Here is a 17,207-nt window from a genome sequence, read left to right on the forward strand (position 1 = left end):
CTTGGATCCAATCGGACCCCAAGCCTGCACACGGAGCTCCCATTGTCCTGGCCAGTGGCCAAGGATCCGATGATCCAAGGATCCCATGCAATTAGGATGATCAGGTAAGTTAACGACTCGAACATATTTTCTGGGAGTCTTCGACCGCCGAAGGCAACCGATTTTCAAACACTGTAAGTGAATTTAACTTAACGCTCAAGGAAAAGCTGCCGTCACTGGTGATAAGGCTTCCGTTATTTATGGGTTTTCCGTGCGGGGTTATCATTTTGACACAGGATTCGTAGAAAGCAATGCTATTGTCTATTTTCACTTTTAATGAAGAAAAAACTGATAATACAAATTGCTTGGATGTTTCAAATTTAAGGGAATTCGTTATTTACCATTATTTCCTAATAATACAAGTAAGCTTCTAATGTTTATGCTTGAATAATCTTTTTATTATAACCACACAATTTCTTCTAATCAAAAGTCGCCTCGCAAATGAAAAGCTGAACTTCGCTGCAGTCGCTGTCGTACATTTCGCCGTTGTAGATATCCACGCAGTTGTCTTTTCCGTTCAGGTTATTGGGTTGGGAGTTTTCCCACTTGAGAAAGGGAGCTGGCTTGCCGGAAGCCACGGACACAAACTGGCCTTCCTTGGACACGTCAGTGATTCCCAGCCAGTAGGAAGTGCTTCTCTTCAGCTTTTCATTTAGAGCGCTCAGCTCGGAGACGTTCTGGATGGTGATCAGGTGACCATTTATCTCACGGCAGAACGCTTCTGCTTGCTCCCAATTTCGACGATTATCGTTTTCAACGTAAATCAATCTCGAGCCAATCCGATTGTACAGATGCGTATTTATGGGTTTCTTGTTTACTTTGGATAGTAATTCCTGCATCTCGGACAGTTGCTTTTCAATCGCCTCCAGTTTTGTCTGTAAATCGAGAAAGTTGTCCAGCTTAGATAGCTGACCCTCGATTCTGTCCAGCTTCGCCTGGGTCTCATTCTGCTTTTGGGCATCGCAGGTGCTCCACTCCTTCTGGTGAAAAGCGATATGATCGAGCAACGGCTTCAGCGCCTCGAGGCAGAATTTCCCGCACTGGTTTTGCGGGTCATGCAAAAGACACACAGAAGAGTCCTCGGCCAAGGATCCGTAAGAATTCCATGAAAGGAACAAGACTAAGCAGAATTTGAATGCCTTCAACATATTGATTCCGAATAACCAGAGAACAACGCGAATGTTTAACCCGAACTGATTCTGGATGTGTTTACCAACGTCCGACGGGTCTTTGGAATATCACTGATAGGTGTTATCAACAAAAGCTCATTGAAAAATCTCCGATCAGTTCAACAAAATAATTATATGAGAGCTTTAAGCCAGAAAACCGTATTTAAGTATTAAAGAAATTAACAAAAGAAGCTAGCGTCAGCAAGCCGAAGCTTATATACTCTTGCAGTCAATAATTATGTCGAACAAAATACATAAAGGCTTAACAACATCGAAGATGTGACGATTTTTCTATTCATTTTGCATATTGTTCATATGGCAGCTATGTGATATAGTCGTCCGATTTTGATGAAATTTAATTTGAAACTCAAGACTCATTAGATAACTCTATGTTCCAAAAATCATGATTGTCTGATAAAAAACAACGAGGTAATCAAAATAACGGAAATAATTATTTTTATATAGATATTTCGATCTTTCCTGTGGCAGCTATATGATATAGTACTCTGATTTTTATGAAATTTTTTCTCGATTTAAGAGTATTTAAAAAATTTGTTCCAAAAAAATCGTGGGATTAAAAACAATAACATTATAATTTTTTTTTTCTATTATTTATATATACAGTGGTGGCCATAAGTATTTTGTCAAAATAAAAGTGAAATATACTCGAAACCTGAACTTGCTTCTTTTAACTTTTGGTATCAATGGAAAGGTAATTCAAATGCCTTTTGAATGATACCATACTTTTCTCAACTCATTCGATATTTATTGAAAAGGGCAATTTAAAAAAAAGTCAAAAAAAACTTTTTCCCTCGGCTTCAAAACTAAAATTTTTGGATGCAAAAAGTTTCTTTAATCAAAAATAATAGGAACTGCAAAAAGAATTTTTCAAAAATAATTTTTCCTCTATTTTTAATAATCCAAAGATTTTATTTTTGAAGCCGAGGGAAAAAGTTTTTTTTTGACTTTTTTTTTAAATTGCCCTTTTCAATAAATATCGAATGAATTGAGAAAAGTATGGTATCATTCTAAAGGCATTTGAATTACCTTTCCATTGATACCAAAAGTTAAAAGAAGCAAGTTCAGGTTTCGAGTATATTTCACTTTTATTTTGACAAAATACTTATGGCCACCACTGTATATATTTTTCGATCTCTCCTATGGCAGGTATATGATAGAGTTATCTGATTTTGATAAAATTTAATCCAAAATTCAATAGCACTTAGAAATTGCCATCTGGAAGAAATCAAGTCGATCCGATAAAAAACAGCTGCCAAAAGTTGTTTTTTTCGGTCGTTGTTTTTGTCGAATAAAAGTAAGGAATAATTTCTTTGGTTCATTTAAAATTCACTCTTTTGCACTATTACAACAAAAATCGAAAATATACGAATAAAATGTAAAAATTATGATGGCCCAATACTGACTACAATAGTGGTCCAACCCTGACGACATGCGTTATTAATCTATTACACTGTGCGACAAAATTTAACGAAATGTTTGTTTGAGTTACTTTTTTGATTGTTTTCGGTTAAGGGGCATAAGTTATGCACAAAAATATTTATGCCACCTTCTAAGTGATAGGATTTCTTTTTTTATGATAAATTTAATGAAATTATTATTATGAAAATATTTAACACAAAATATTATTTTTTTTTTACTTCCAATAAACTATTATTTTTTTTTTTTAAGTGAAATTTTTTTCTGATTTTTTTGGCTTTTTCAGAGGTATCCTCGCGTAACAAGTTCCATACGTAGTCGCCCAGAGTATAGAGCTGGGAGAAAAAATTTTTAAAGCATTGTTATAAAAGCCTAACGGTATATTTGCTTAATATATTTTAATTAATAGATATTGAACTTGCATAAAACGCTTATAACGGTGAAAAAATATTTTCCCAATATGTGATTATAAGGCTGTGAAATATGCAAAAACACGCGTTTTTGGGACATTTGAGTGTGCGTAGAAGCTGATTGGCTATTGATATTAACAAATCCAAAAACTTGTATTCTTATTTTGACTAGTAGAAGTGAAAAATAAGAAAAAATCAACTCAAACATTTTTTTGTCGCACAGTGTTATGGTATGACATAGCCATACCAAAAAAACAAACAAATTTGACCTCTTTATAATATTAGTGTGATTACCTACTGAGTTTGCAATGTATAAGCGGAAAAATTTGTAAAATTATTAAAACATTAAAAACCCTAAAAATAATAAATATTTTTTTAACATATTGTGAATCTAAACCATCCTCAAACCGCCTGGAATACATACAAAAATTTCATAAAAAAGGTCCAGCCGTTTAGGAGGAGTACAATGACTAACACGCGTACAGAAGATTTTCTCAGAAGATTTCCCGTCACACGGGAACGCTGTCGAAATGTTACTCAAAAAAAACCCATCACCAAAACCACAAAAAACTTCACTTCACTTAAATTCACCAAAACCACAAAAATTGAGTCAAAATGCTATGGTAGCGTGTGTTTGTCGGTGTGATGAGGTAGTAACTCACTTTATATGCGATTTTTGGTATGTCGATTGGGATAAAAAGTATCCTATGTCCTATTTTCAGCCAAATATGTTCAGCCGTTCTTGAGTTATAAGTGATGTAACTAACACGACTTCCTTTTATATATTAGGTTGTTTGGTAATGACGTACCGGTTTTTACATTCAAATTTCGCGATTTGCTTGAGAAGTCAAATATAATCTTAACTGTCAATTTATTATAGACAAATAATTTGCAATAAAATAAAATTGCGACTATAATTAAAGATCTAAGCTATCCTATCTCTCAAGATGGACCAGACTGCTCATGGTATGCCAATTAAATTTAACATCGGTTAAGTAGTTTAGGAGTCCATCGCGGACAAACATCGTGACATGAGATTTATATATATTAAGATAATAGTTATATATAATATTTGGTCATATAGTCGTAAGACACGACTGCAATGGACTTGGAAAGTAGTAAGGCGAGTTTTAGAGAAAGGAACATTTCGGTAGAGATCCTCAGTCAGTCAATTTTCGGAGATCATACACGCCGTTCATCGCCTGCGCAAGCTTATAATAAAAGTCTCAACTCACACAAACCACGTGGATCATCATTATAAAATTAACCGGGCACGCCAGACAGCGGACCGAATAAATAAAACTTATTATTAAAACTATAAACTAAAACTTCTTGATTTACATAATTTTCAAGAACATAATCTATGACAACTGGCTTTAAGCTCTCATTGTTTTATTTTTAAGAGCTGATAGTGGGTTTTTTGATGATCTTTTGTTGATAACACCTATCAGTTTTATTCCAAAGGCTCATCGGATGTAAGCAACTAAATCCAGACTCAGTACTGTTCAAAGGTTCCTCAGTTTAACTGGTTCTTCGGAAGGAATATGTTGAAGTCATTCACTTACTGCTTAGTCTTGTTCCTTTCGTGCGATTCTCTGGGATCCTTGGCTAAGGACTCTTCTGTGTGTCTTCTGCATGACCAGCCAAACCAATGTGGAGCATTCTGCCTGCAGGCGCTAAGGCCGATGATCGATCACATCGCTTTTCACCAGAAGAAGCTGAATGAGATCCAAAGGAAGCTGGACAGGGTGGATGTTCAGCAATCTGAGCTGAAAAACTCATTGGTTCAGAAGGAGGCTCCCAGCGAAAATGCCATCTCTTATGAATGGCAGACAAAACTGGAGGCGTTTGAAAAGCAACTGTCAGCGATGCAGGAATTACTATCCAAAGTGAACAAGAGAACCGTAAATCCGTATTTGTACGATCGGATTGGCTCGAAATGGATTTACGTCGAACGCAAAAATCGTCGAAATTGGGAGGAAGCTGAAGCGTTCTGCCGCGAGATAAACTGTCACCTGATCAGAATCCAGAACGACTCCGAGCTGAGAGCCCTGGGTGAAAAGTTGGAGAGACACACTCCCTACTGGCTGGGGAACAATGACGTGGCCAAGGAGAGCAAGTTTGTGTCTGTGGCTTCCGGTCAGCCAGCTGCCTTTCTCAAGGAAGACTCCCAACCCGAAAACTGGATCGAAAAACAGAGCTGCGTACATATCTATAACGGCGAAATGTACAACACCCACTGCAGATCACTTGCAGTTTTCATTTGCGAACCGAATTTCGGTTAGAAGGAATTGTGTGGTTATAATAAAAAGATTTCCCAAGAATAAACATAACACGTGTACTAGTTATATTAAGAGTTTATGGAAGTTAACGAAATCCCTTAAACTTAAAAAACAGCAAATAGTAATTAAAAGCTCTTTCTTTATTAAAAGTCAAAATAGACAATTGCACATAGTACTTTTTACAAGTCAAGTTAATAACCCCGCAACCCACACCCACAGATTACTAAACCCTTATCACCCATATCTGGCGCTTCCCCGTAATTCTTGAGGTAAAGACTCCATTTACCCGATCATCGCCCTCCTTGCATGGAGTCCTTGGATCCTTGGATCCAATCGGACCCCAACAAGCAATGTGGAGAGCACTGGCTCAATGCTCGATGCTGACAACAAAGCCCTTTTACCACCAGCAGAGGAACAGCACTTAAGATGCCCAGGAACTCAACGAGAGTTTATACGAAACATTTGTAGATACATTTATGTATATATAAAATAAATATATATATGTCGGGTTAAGATTCTCCTTGTCCATGCCTTATTATAATTATTAGACGATTGTAGATGGCGAATAGACTTGAGCGCACCACTGCCTGTTTTAGACGTTTCCAGAATCCCGAAAACTGGCTATCGAAAACGTTGTGATACACATACTAGCATCTCTGTCCCAGTGGCTCAAGCATACACGCACGACAATCGCCTAATGCGTAACCCTTTTTCCAAACCTCTATCCTCAGGCAAGATGTTCCCATCGAACTATTCTAAATACCTGCCGAATAGGTAGAATAAATCGCACTAACAAACAATCGTTAGAATGCAGCGAGAAGAATCGTTACACGCGATTTGATTCCCCTTACACTGACTACCATAATTTATGATCCGACATATACAATACATACACACATCTCTTGATTTTCCTATTCTATGATTCTTAATCAAATGAAATCCATATTCAAAACTTAAAATTTGTTTGTGTTTTGCTTGTTTTCAGCTTGGGCTCAGGCAGAACTTAACCTTTTGCACCCGGAGCGACAGTCATAAAACCGAGTCGCCAATCCACAGAATCGACACTGAAAAGTGTATCATAATTTTAGACTCTAGTGATTATTTATTTATATAAAGCATATTAAAAATTTGCAAAAAATAAAACAACTTAAGAAAGAAAGCCGCCAGACTTGAGTTATTATTTATTTATAAAGTACATATTACAAATTTGCAAAAAAGAAAACAACTCAAAGAATTGTATTCATAAGGCTGCCTCACAAATGAAATGTTCAGCATCCTCGCAAACGCTGTCGTACATTTCTGAGTTGTACAAACTGACGCAGCGATCGTTGTTGTTGAAGTTGTTCGGCTGTGTCGCTCGCCACTTGAAGAAGCCTGCTGACCTTCCGGTAGCCACCGAGACGAACTGGCCCTGCTTGGCCAGGTCAGAAAGGCCCAGCCAGTAGGGAGTGTTCCTCTTCAGTTTACCCTCCAAGGCAGCGAGCTCCGCCTCGTTCTGGATGGTGGCCAGGTGACCGCCCATCTGGAGGCAGGCTTCCTCAGCCAGGCTCCACTTCTGGCGACTGTTGTTCCCCACGTAGAGCAGCCGGTCCCCGATCCGCTCGAACTTGCTGTGCTGAAGGTTCCTGTTAGCCTTGGACAGGGCTTCAGCTACGCCTGCCAGATGGCCTTCAATGCGATCCACTTTCGCCTGCAGGAGCTTCGAAGCAGCCTCCTTCTGCTCCAGCAACTTCTCGAGGTTCGCGAGGCCAGCCTTCAGGGTTGCTCCTTGGCTGTCAACTGATGTCTTCCAAAGGTCCATGCTGGCCTCCAGCGAGGACTCGAGCTTGGACAGGGCTTCCTGCACCGCCGTCTGTCTGCCCTCAATCCTGTCCAGTTTCGCCTGAGTCTCATTGAGTTTCTGGGCATCGCAAGTGCTGCTCCTCTGCTGGTGGTAAATGTGCCGGATCGTCGGCATCAGAGCGTTGAGGCAGTGCTCTCCACATTGCTTGTTCGGGTCCGTAAGCCTGCACACGGAGCTCCCAACGTCCTGGCCAGTGGCCAAGGATCCGATGATCCAAGGATCCCATGCAAGGAGGATGATCAGGTAAGTTAACGACTCGAACATATTTTCTGGGAGTCTTCGACCGCCGAAGGCAACAGCTTTTGAAACACTGTAAGTGAATTTAACTTAACGCTCAAGGAAAAGCTGCAGTCACTGGTGATAAGGCTTCCATAATCTATGGATTTCCCAGGCGGGGTTATCATCTTGACACAGGATTCGTAGAAAGCAATGCTATTGTCTATTTTCACTTTAAATGAAGAAAAAACTGATAATAAGAAATGCTTGGATGTTTCAAATTTAAGGGAATTCGTTATTTACCATTATTTGTTAATAATACAAGTAAGCTTCTAATGTTTATGCTTGAATAATCTTTTTATTATAACCACACAATTTCTTCTAATCAAAAGTCGCCTCGCAAATGAAAAGCTGAACTTCGCTGCAGTCGCTGTCGTACATTTCGGCGTTGTAGATATCCACGCAGTTGTCTTTTCCGTTCAGGTTATTGGGTTGGGAGTTTTCCCACTTGAGAAAGGGAGGTGGCTGACCGGAAGCCACGGACACAAAATCGCTCTCCTTGGCCACGTCAGTGATTCCCAGCCAGTAGGAAGTGCTTCTCTTCAGCTTTTCATTCAGAGCGCTCAGCTCGGAGACGTTCTGGATGGTGATCAGGTGACCATTTATCTCACGGCAGAACGCTTCTGCTTGCTCCCAATTTCGACTATTTTCGCTTTCAATGTAAATCAATCTCGAGCCAATCCGAACATACGGATGCGTATTTATGGGTTTCTTGTTTACTTTGGATAGTAATTCCTGCATCGCTGACAGTTGCCTTTCAATCGCCTCCAGTTTTGTCTGCAGGTTCTTCAATTCGAGAGAGTTGTCCAGCTTAAATAGCTGACCCTCGATTCTGTCCAGCTTCGCCTGGGTCTCATTCTGCTTTTGGGCATCGCAGGTGCTCCACTCCTTCTGGTGAAAAGCGATATGATCGAGCAACGGCTTCAGCGCCTCTAGGCAGAATTTCCCGCACTGGTTTTGCGGGTCATGCAAAAGACACACAGAAGAGTCCTGGGCCAAGGATCCGTAAGAATTCCATGAAAGGAACAAGACTAAGCAGAATTTGAATGCCTTCAACATATTGATTCCGAATAACCAGAGAACAACGCGAATGTTTAACCCGAACTGATTCTGGATGTGTTTACCAACGTCCGACGGGTCTTTGGAATATCACTGATAGGTGTTATCAACAAAAGCTCATTGAAAAACCTCCGAACAGTTCAATATTAGCAGAATATAGAATACAGAAAATAAGAAAAGAAGCTAGCTTCAGCAAGCCGAAGCTTATATACCCTTGCAGTCATCAAATATTTCGAAATATAAGGTTGTCAAAAAGTCTCGCGGTATTTTTATTGAATTTTCAGTTGTTCATAAAATTGGCTATAATAATGCGATTTAAGGGGCACAACTAGTGTGACATTTCAAAAAAATCTTTTTTTTTTTTCTTTCATATTTTGGTAGATACAACCTTTAAAAATAACATATTAAAATTTCAAATCGATATCTTAAATAGTTTTTGAGTTATAGCAATTTTAAGAGCAGCCGCTCGTATAGCAGTGAATACGATCATTTTATCTTTAAACGCGTTTTTCTCGAAACTGCATTTTCCGAATTTGCTGCAGTGATAACTCAAAAACTAATAATCCGATCACTATCAAATTTTTTTTTTTTACGTGTTCTATATATAGTCCTCCCTACAATGACCTATCGGTTTTTTGATCTGATCAAAAATCGAATTTTGGCAGGCCAAAAACGACCAAAATTTTGGGTAAAATTTGATTTTTTTTTTCAAAACGCTGCCATTTTGTCAATTTTTGATATTTTTTTTTTATTGTAGGTCATTGTATGGACAATATCATCTAGTTTAACGAGAATTTTTCATATTTTGATTTCATCCACGGAGAAGGCCGGAATCACTGCAGCAGTTGGGGCACTTTTTTTTTTTAGTGCCGTTGGAGATCGGCTCTAGCTTAAAAAATATTTAATTTTTTTCTTTAAAAATTTTACTGTTTATTCTTCAAACATCTATAAATATATTCTGAAAATTTGAAAAGAATTCATCAAGTAGTTTTTTTTATAAAAATTCCCAAAAATCACCATTTTTTTAGGCCGTCACACTAGTTGTGCCCCTTAAGTCAAAAATGCGCCGTTTTGTTTGATGACGAGTTCCCAACGAGATGCCAACTTCATAATGCCCTCTTACAGAAGCTCGCTTCCCTATTGGCAAAAAACTCGGAGAGTAACTCCGACAACCAAGCTCGTTCGCCGTGGACAGAAATACGTGGTAATCACTTGGTGCGAGATCCGGACTATACTGTGGATGCAAAAGAACCTCCTATTCGAGCTCCCGGAGCTTCTGGCGCGTCACCAAAGATGTCTTCTTCTGCATGAGTGCTGCATTCGAGCGGTCCAGTTGTTGGCAGTGCAGGTCCGAATTGAGCGTTTGGCTCATAGTGGATGATTCCCTGCCAATCCCACCAGACATACAGAAGAACCTTCCTGGCCGTCAATCCAGGCTTGGCCACCGACTGGTCAGCTTCACCGCTTTTCGACCACGACTGTTTGCGCTTCACGTTATTGTAAGTGACCACCTTTTCATCGCCAGTCACCATCCGCTTCAAAAACGGTTCGATTTTGTTCCGATTCAGAAGCGATTCGCATGCATCCATACGGTCAAAAATGTTTTTTTGCGTCAAGTCGGTTGGCACCCATACATCGAGCTTCTTTTTGAATCCAAGCTTCTTCAAATGGGTTACAACGGTTTGATGATTCATGGCCAGCTCTTGGCCAATGCTACGGCAGCTACTATGCCGGTCTCTTTCGATCAATTCAGCGATTTTATTACAATTTTCGACGACATGGAAACTGTATTGGGTCCATAAACTTCACAAATTTTATTGGCAGCATGAGATGCATTTTTGCCTTTATCGTAGTAGTACTGTAAAATATGCCGTATTTTCTCTTTATTATGCTCCATGTTTGCGACGCTATAACTCACGAACGACTAAAAACATATAACATAACATATATACCCTTGCAGTCGAACAAGATACATAGAGCCTAAACAGCATCGAAGCTATAACGTTTTTTCTATTAATTTTCCATATTTTCGACTATTGTTTATAAAACAGCTATCTGATATAGTCGTTCGATTTTGTTGACATTCAATTCGTTATTCAAGACTCGTTAGAAAACTCTACATTTCAAAAATAATGACTGTCTGATGAAAAACAACGATGTTATCATTTTATTAAACTGTTTTATTTAGGTCACCCTAGGGTCAAAATTAGAAATTGAAATTTAAGTACCTTCCTGTTGTCAGATTGATCTGAAATGTGGTACACACCTTCAGTTCCGATGACAATACAATATAGTAATGTCAATAACATTGTAAATCCAAGATGGCGGCCGCAAAATGGCGGATAACGTAGGTTCTATCAATCCCATCAATATGGGTATCAAATGAAAGGTCTCAAAAAGAAGAATACAATGTACTATATAAAATTAAAATTCATTATGGCGGCCTCTGCAAAATAGCGGATAACTTATGTTTTATTAATCCCATCAACATGGGTATCATTGTCACTGTCAAACACATCAGATTAATTCAGATCAATCTGACAACAAACGGGGTAAGCTAAATCTTATATATAAAAATGAATCGCAAAATGTGTTGGTAAGCGCATAACTCAACAACGCCTGGGCAGATTTTGATGAAATTTTTTGTGTGTATTCCAGGGGGTTTGAGGATGGTGTAGATTCACAATATGTTAAAATAATATTTATTATTTTATAAAGCAAAACGAGCTAAAGAAAGTGAAGTTGATAGAAACAAAACTGGAGGTTTACCAACAGAACTGGAAATATTTGTGGGGGCAAAAGTCATGCTACGGTCCAATTTTGACGTTTCGAAGGGATGAGTTAATGGCGCTATAGGCTACATCAACGAAATCGTTTGGCCTCAATTTTGTCGAACTCAGATGTATGCAAAAGATGTACCTTCCGTCCGAACTGATTTCGAAAAAGACGGAGTACATATTATACACCCGAAAGCCGTACAGTTTCCAGCTAAGTACAATTACGGGACGGCTGAGAGAAGAATGTTGCCTTTAATACTATCATGGGCTTCTACAATACATAAAATGCAGGGCAGCACTGTGGATCACGCAGTCGTATATTTAGGTGCGAAACTGTTTGAAGACGGTCAAGCTTACATGGCTCTTAGTAGAGTAAGATCTTTGCAGGGACTACGTATAAAAGAGTTGGACTGCAACAAACTAACAGGCAAGAAACCATGCAATAATGAAGCACTAAATGAATTAAGGGGGGCTTCTCATGTCAAAAATTAGTTGTTTTTTGGGAATTTTTTTCACTTGGAAAATGAAAACTTACACGAATTTTTTTTGCATATATTTGAAGACATGTTTAAAGTAAACATTTTTTGAAAATTCTAAAAAAGAAAATGGCGGACTTATTCAAGGTCGCGTGTGGCTCGACGCGGCTGAGGGACTTATTGCGGTACAGTGTGGAGCCCAAAGTTTTCATTTGAAAATTACAAAAAAAAAAAGTTTTTCTTATTCAGCAAGGTTCCCCCGAGTGTATGAATGTCTGCAACTTCAAAAAATTCGATTTTAAAATATTGAAATCACGTCTTGAAAAAAAGTGCCATTTTTTCGTCTTTTTTTTTTTTGCTGAATTGGGCTGAAAAGTGTATAAAATAACTTTTTATTTCACAATTTCAGATATTCATGCACTCGTTCAATGTATAATCTGCAAAACACTTTTTAGAAATCGAAAATCGGTTCAGTAGTTTTTTCGTAATTGTGTACCGCGTTTTTAAAATCATAGTTTTGAGAAAAAACGATTTAAAGTTTTGAGTTAGTGTGGGTCTTGAACTTGAGCGCTCGTTCAATCACTCATATTTTCCATAATATTGAGAGTTGAGTCATAAAACTTCGGAAATTAACTCTCAAGACGTTATTCTATCGATCCATGAAAAAAAATGGATTTTTTTTTAATTTTACATGAGAAGCCCCAATTAAACAGAATGCGAATTAAAAACTAATAAAAACTTAATCAAATTTGTTAAAAAAAAAACTTTTTAATTTAAAAGGTTTTATGTTAAACATGCATTGCAATGTTTAAGATAAATGTACTAATTATTGGACCTCTGGGGGCGTCGACCGTTTAAATGACTATTACTCGTGGGAACAAAATGGTAAAAAAAATATAAATAAAAATGCGAAATAAAAACTAAAAACTAGAAAATAAAAAAAGGTAAAAAAAAATTTTAAGTTAAACCGTTTCATGTAAATCATTTACTAAATGTACTAAAAGCCAAAAAATAATATAAAATAGATACAGACGTGGGAATTATAAACATATGCTTAGACTAGACTTAAATAAAACCGTGGGGCAAGTCAATTGTGTACAATCGTTGATTAAAATGTTTGTTTGCCCCACGGTTTTATTTTAGTCTAGTCTAAGCATATGTTTATAATTCCCACGTCTGTATCTATTTTATATTATTTTTTGGCTTTTAGTACATTTAGTAAATGATTTACATGAAACGGTTTAACTTAAAATTTTTTTTTACCTTTTTTTATTTCCGTTTATTTTATAAAGATTTTTCGATCTTTCCTATGGCAGCTATATGATATAGTAGCTGGCATTTCAAATTTTATATGAATAGAAAAACATTTTAACATTTTTAAGTTTCTATGACGTTTAACCTGCTGATCTATCTGCTGATCCAGGGAAGTTTTAAAAGGTAAGAAAAAATGGAATAACTGCCGCGAAAACCATAAAAAAGCCTTTTCTATTTCCAATACATCATCACACTGACAAACCCACGCTACCATAGCAATTTAACTCAATTTTTGTAGTATTCAATTGTCATTTACAAGTCAGTTAAGTTTTTTCACATAAGTGTTGCCGAATCAGGCCCAAATTGGAAAAAGCGCTGGCAACCGTCATTATAGTTACCGTAGTGCACAAAAACATTTTTATTTGATACTGCTAACAATGCCAAGGAGAAAACGACCTGACCTGACCGCACTGATGACCAGCGAGAGGCTGATAATGATAACAGTGGTAGAAGTAAGGTAGATTTACGTTCCAGAGTAAATAACAATGAAGTGGATAGGCAGAGAATGGAACGAGTTCGTGCACATCGATCACAACAGCAGACAGCACGGAAAAATGAATTCGATCGATTCCGCAGACGCAATGCCCCTGAAAACCTGGAACGAGTAGCATTTTCCTATAACGATTGGAGACATGTCAATCATTTGTCAACATTGTAAAGCATTAAAATACAGCGGCGAATCTGCAGGATTGTGTTGTGCTGGTGGCAAAGTAAAATTGCCGCAATTGGTTCCACCACTTGAGGCGTTACAGTCATAAGTAAATGGGATGGATAGTGAGTCTAAACACTTCTTGGCTAACATCCAAAAATATAACAATTACTTCCAATTTACATCGCTCAACGCATATCGTACATGAAAGGTTCATGCCCACTTTCGTGCACTTTCAGGGTAGTATACCATAATTGACTTATTTAAATCCTCATTTGTATTTATATCAAAAGTAATTTAACCAGTTCATAAACAATTACAGATACAAGGACGAAATTATCACCTACTGGGGGCACTGATGCCAGTGCCAGATGCGGATCATCAATTCTTACAAGTTTATTTTATGGGCAATCAAGATGGGGAAGTTGATACACGTTGTGCTCATAATCCAACCGTCAAGAGAACCATTGTCCAACAACTGCAAACCTTTCTTCATAATAATAATCAATTAGTGAGAATATTTAAAATGGCCCTGGAGCACATGCCATCAGACAGCCATAATATTGTAATATGAGCCGAAAAAACACTGGATCCGGGCCACTACCCGCCGGACTTCTCCTACTCCTACAGCTCGTACCCCGTCGACTCGCACGAGGTGCTCTCCCACAAGGGATCGCCGGAACTGTCGCCCAAGGCGCTCCTGGCGAAGAGCTTCCTCATTCCGCTGGCCAGCGCCACCGTTCTGGGCATCGCCGCCGCCCTGATCAGCAATCCCCTCCTGCTCCAGCTGGCTCCCGTTCCCGTTCCCGGTATCGGAGTGGGCGTCGGAGTCGGACCTCCAGTGGTGGGCAAGCGGAGGAGGAGAAGACGAGCTGCGAAGGCACCCCGGGAAACCTAGATCAGTGATCTGTGTCAAATTCTCTCCACTTGGAAAGTTTATCAATCAGGAAGTAATACAATATATTACATTTACCCAAACTTAAGTTTTTATTAGATTTTTGGTTAGGTTACAAGATGTAAAAAACTATATTCAATAGCTTTAATTTAACGAGATATACAAACACACTTTTGAAGAACATGTTTTATGAATACAATGAGTGTTTTCAGGCTTTAAGCTCTCATCGTTCTATTTTTATGAACTGATGGTGGATTTTTGGATGAGCTTTTGTTGATAACACCTATCAGTCTTATTGCTAATGCTCATCGGACTTAGGTAAATAAATCCAGAATCAGTTCTGTTTAAACACTCGCGTGATTCTCTAGTTATTCGGAATCAATATGGTGAAGTTGATCATTTACTGGTTAGTCTTGTTCCTTTCGTGGAATTTCTACGGATCCTTGGCCAAGGACACATCTGTGTGTCTCTTGCACGACCAGCCAAACCAATGTGGAGCATTCTGCCTGCAGGCACTTAGGCCGATGAGCGATCATATAACTTTTCATAAGGAGAAGCTGGACAGAATCGAGGGTCAGCTATCTAAGCTGGAGAACTTATGGGATCAGAAGGAGGCTTCCTGCGAGAATGCTATCTCTCATGCATTGCAGACAAAACTGGAGGCGATTGAAAATCAACTGTCAGCGATGCAGGAATTACTATCCAAAGTGAACAAGAATTCCATAAATACGCATTTGTACGATCGGATCGGCTCGAAATGGATTTACATCGAAAGCAAACGTTATCGTAATTGGGAGCAAGCTGAAGCGTTCTGCCGTGGGATAAACGGTCACCTGATCACAATCCAGAACGACTCCGAGCTGAGCGATCTGAGTGAAAAGCTGGGGGAAGCACTTCCTACTGGCTGGGGATCACTGACGTGGCCAAGGAGGGCGAGTTTGTGTCCGTGGCTTCCGGGAAGCCAGCTCCCTTTCTCAATTGGCGACACTCCCAGCCCGATAACTGGAAAGGAAATGAAAACTGCGTGGTTATCTATAACGGCGTAATGTACGACGAGGACTGCAGTATAGCTTATCTTTTCATTTGCGAGGCGACTTTTGATTAAAAGAAGTTGTGTGGTTATAATAAAAAGATTATCCAGGAATAAACATACAAAGCGTTCTAGTTATATTAAGATTTTATGGAAACCAACGAAATCCCTTAAACTTAAAAAACAACAAATATTACACATTACACATACTTTCTACAATTCCTGGGTCAAGTTGATAACCCCGCTACCCACATCCACAGATTGCTAAAGCCTTATCACCAATACCTGCCGCTTCCCCGTAATTCTTGAGATATTGAGCTATTGCCTTCAGCGGTTGAAGAATCTTTCATAACATGCTATTTTTCCGTATGCTATGATTTTTAATCAAACTTAATTCATATTTAAAACATAAAAATTAGCAGTAGTGATTTGCTCATGTGATTATTTATTTATATAAAACATATTACAAATTTGCAAAAAAATAAAAGAGTTCAATGTGACCGCCCATCTGGAGGCAGGTCTGCTCAGCCAGGCTCCACTTCTAGCGACTGTTGTTCCCCACGTAGAGCAGCCGGTCCCCGATCCGCTCGAACTTGCTGTGCTGAAGGTTTTTAATGGCCTTGGACAGGGCTTCAGCTACGCCTGCCAGCTGGCCTTCAATGCGATCCACTGTCGCCTGCAGCCTCCTTCTGCTCCAGCAACTTCTCGAGGTTCGCGAGGCCAGCCTTCAGGGTTTCTCCCTGGCTGACCACGGATGGCCGCCGAAGGCAACCGCTTTTAAAGCAAAGTAAGTAAAATTAACTTAACGCTCACGGAAAAGCTGCAGTCACTGGTGATAAGGCTTCCGTAATCTATGGGTTTCCCAGACGGGGTTATCATCATGACGCATGAATCGTAGGAAGCAATGTAATTGTCTATTTTCACGAAGTGAAGACGCCTTAGACCCCATAAGGTATATATATTCTTGATCATGATCACGATCTGAATAGAAATACGCACTTACGTCTGTCCCTCTGTCTGTTTCCATGTAAACTAGTCTCTCAGTTTTGAAGCTATCCTGCTGAAACTTTCCCAAAAGTTGTGTAGTTATTGCACGCAGTATATAAGTCGAAACGGGCCGGATCAGGCGATTATATCCGATAGCTCCAATACGAGAGAATGAAATAAAATATTCTCACGCCGTTGTTTTTCATCTGATCGACTTGATTTCTTCCAGATGGTGTTTTTTAACTACTATTGAATTTCAGATTAAATATTATCAAAATCGGATAACTCTATCATATAGCTGCCATAGGAAGGATAAAAAGAATATATAACATATATAAAATATATAAATACATATATAAAAACACGCTACCATAGCATTTTAAATAAATTTAAACTGCGCCAAAAATCATTCATCATTAAGTAAAATCATGAATACTATTTAAGAGTGTTTTGTCCAGTGAGCAATGCCAAGAAAACGCTAAGTGGAGATTTGAGCCATGATACAAGTAGATTTCGATACATGCGAAATAGAAGATCCGAAAGAATAGCGCAATTGCATCAAGA

General features: G+C 38.7%; 4 protein-coding genes and 1 long non-coding RNA gene across 5 annotated transcripts; 2 read left to right on the plus strand and 3 right to left on the minus strand.

Moving 5' to 3' along the window:
- Positions 1–421: 421 nt before the first annotated feature.
- On the minus strand, positions 422–1,211 carry LOC108099784 (C-type lectin 37Db-like). Its single transcript, XM_017203413.1, has one exon. It carries the CDS (start codon positions 1,185–1,187, stop codon positions 459–461), a length of 729 nt encoding a protein of 242 aa, XP_017058902.1. The 5' UTR covers positions 1,188–1,211; the 3' UTR covers positions 422–458.
- Positions 1,212–4,740: 3,529 nt separating this feature from the next.
- Positions 4,741–5,340, plus strand: LOC108099710 (C-type lectin 37Db-like). Its single transcript, XM_017203332.1, has one exon. The coding sequence runs from the start codon at positions 4,741–4,743 to the stop codon at positions 5,338–5,340; it is 600 nt and encodes a 199-aa protein (XP_017058821.1).
- Positions 5,341–6,505: 1,165 nt separating this feature from the next.
- Positions 6,506–7,455, minus strand: LOC108099798 (mannose-binding protein A-like). The gene has a single exon (XM_017203426.1). The coding sequence runs from the start codon at positions 7,442–7,444 to the stop codon at positions 6,578–6,580; it is 867 nt and encodes a 288-aa protein (XP_017058915.1). The 5' UTR covers positions 7,445–7,455; the 3' UTR covers positions 6,506–6,577.
- Positions 7,456–7,734: 279 nt separating this feature from the next.
- LOC108099788 (C-type lectin 37Db-like) lies at positions 7,735–8,539 on the minus strand. Its single transcript, XM_017203417.2, has one exon. The coding sequence runs from the start codon at positions 8,513–8,515 to the stop codon at positions 7,778–7,780; it is 738 nt and encodes a 245-aa protein (XP_017058906.1). The 5' UTR covers positions 8,516–8,539; the 3' UTR covers positions 7,735–7,777.
- Positions 8,540–13,340: 4,801 nt separating this feature from the next.
- LOC108099779 lies at positions 13,341–14,684 on the plus strand. Its single transcript, XR_001771945.1, has 3 exons — positions 13,341–13,856; positions 13,943–13,971; positions 14,054–14,684. It is a non-coding gene; the product is annotated as an uncharacterized LOC108099779 (long non-coding RNA).
- The last annotated feature ends 2,523 nt before the right edge of the window (positions 14,685–17,207 follow it).

The sequence above is a fragment of the Drosophila ficusphila genome, unplaced genomic scaffold (genome assembly GCF_018152265.1).
Source record: "Drosophila ficusphila isolate 14025-0441.05 unplaced genomic scaffold, ASM1815226v1 contig_106, whole genome shotgun sequence".
Classification (NCBI taxonomy): domain Eukaryota; kingdom Metazoa; phylum Arthropoda; class Insecta; order Diptera; family Drosophilidae; genus Drosophila; species Drosophila ficusphila.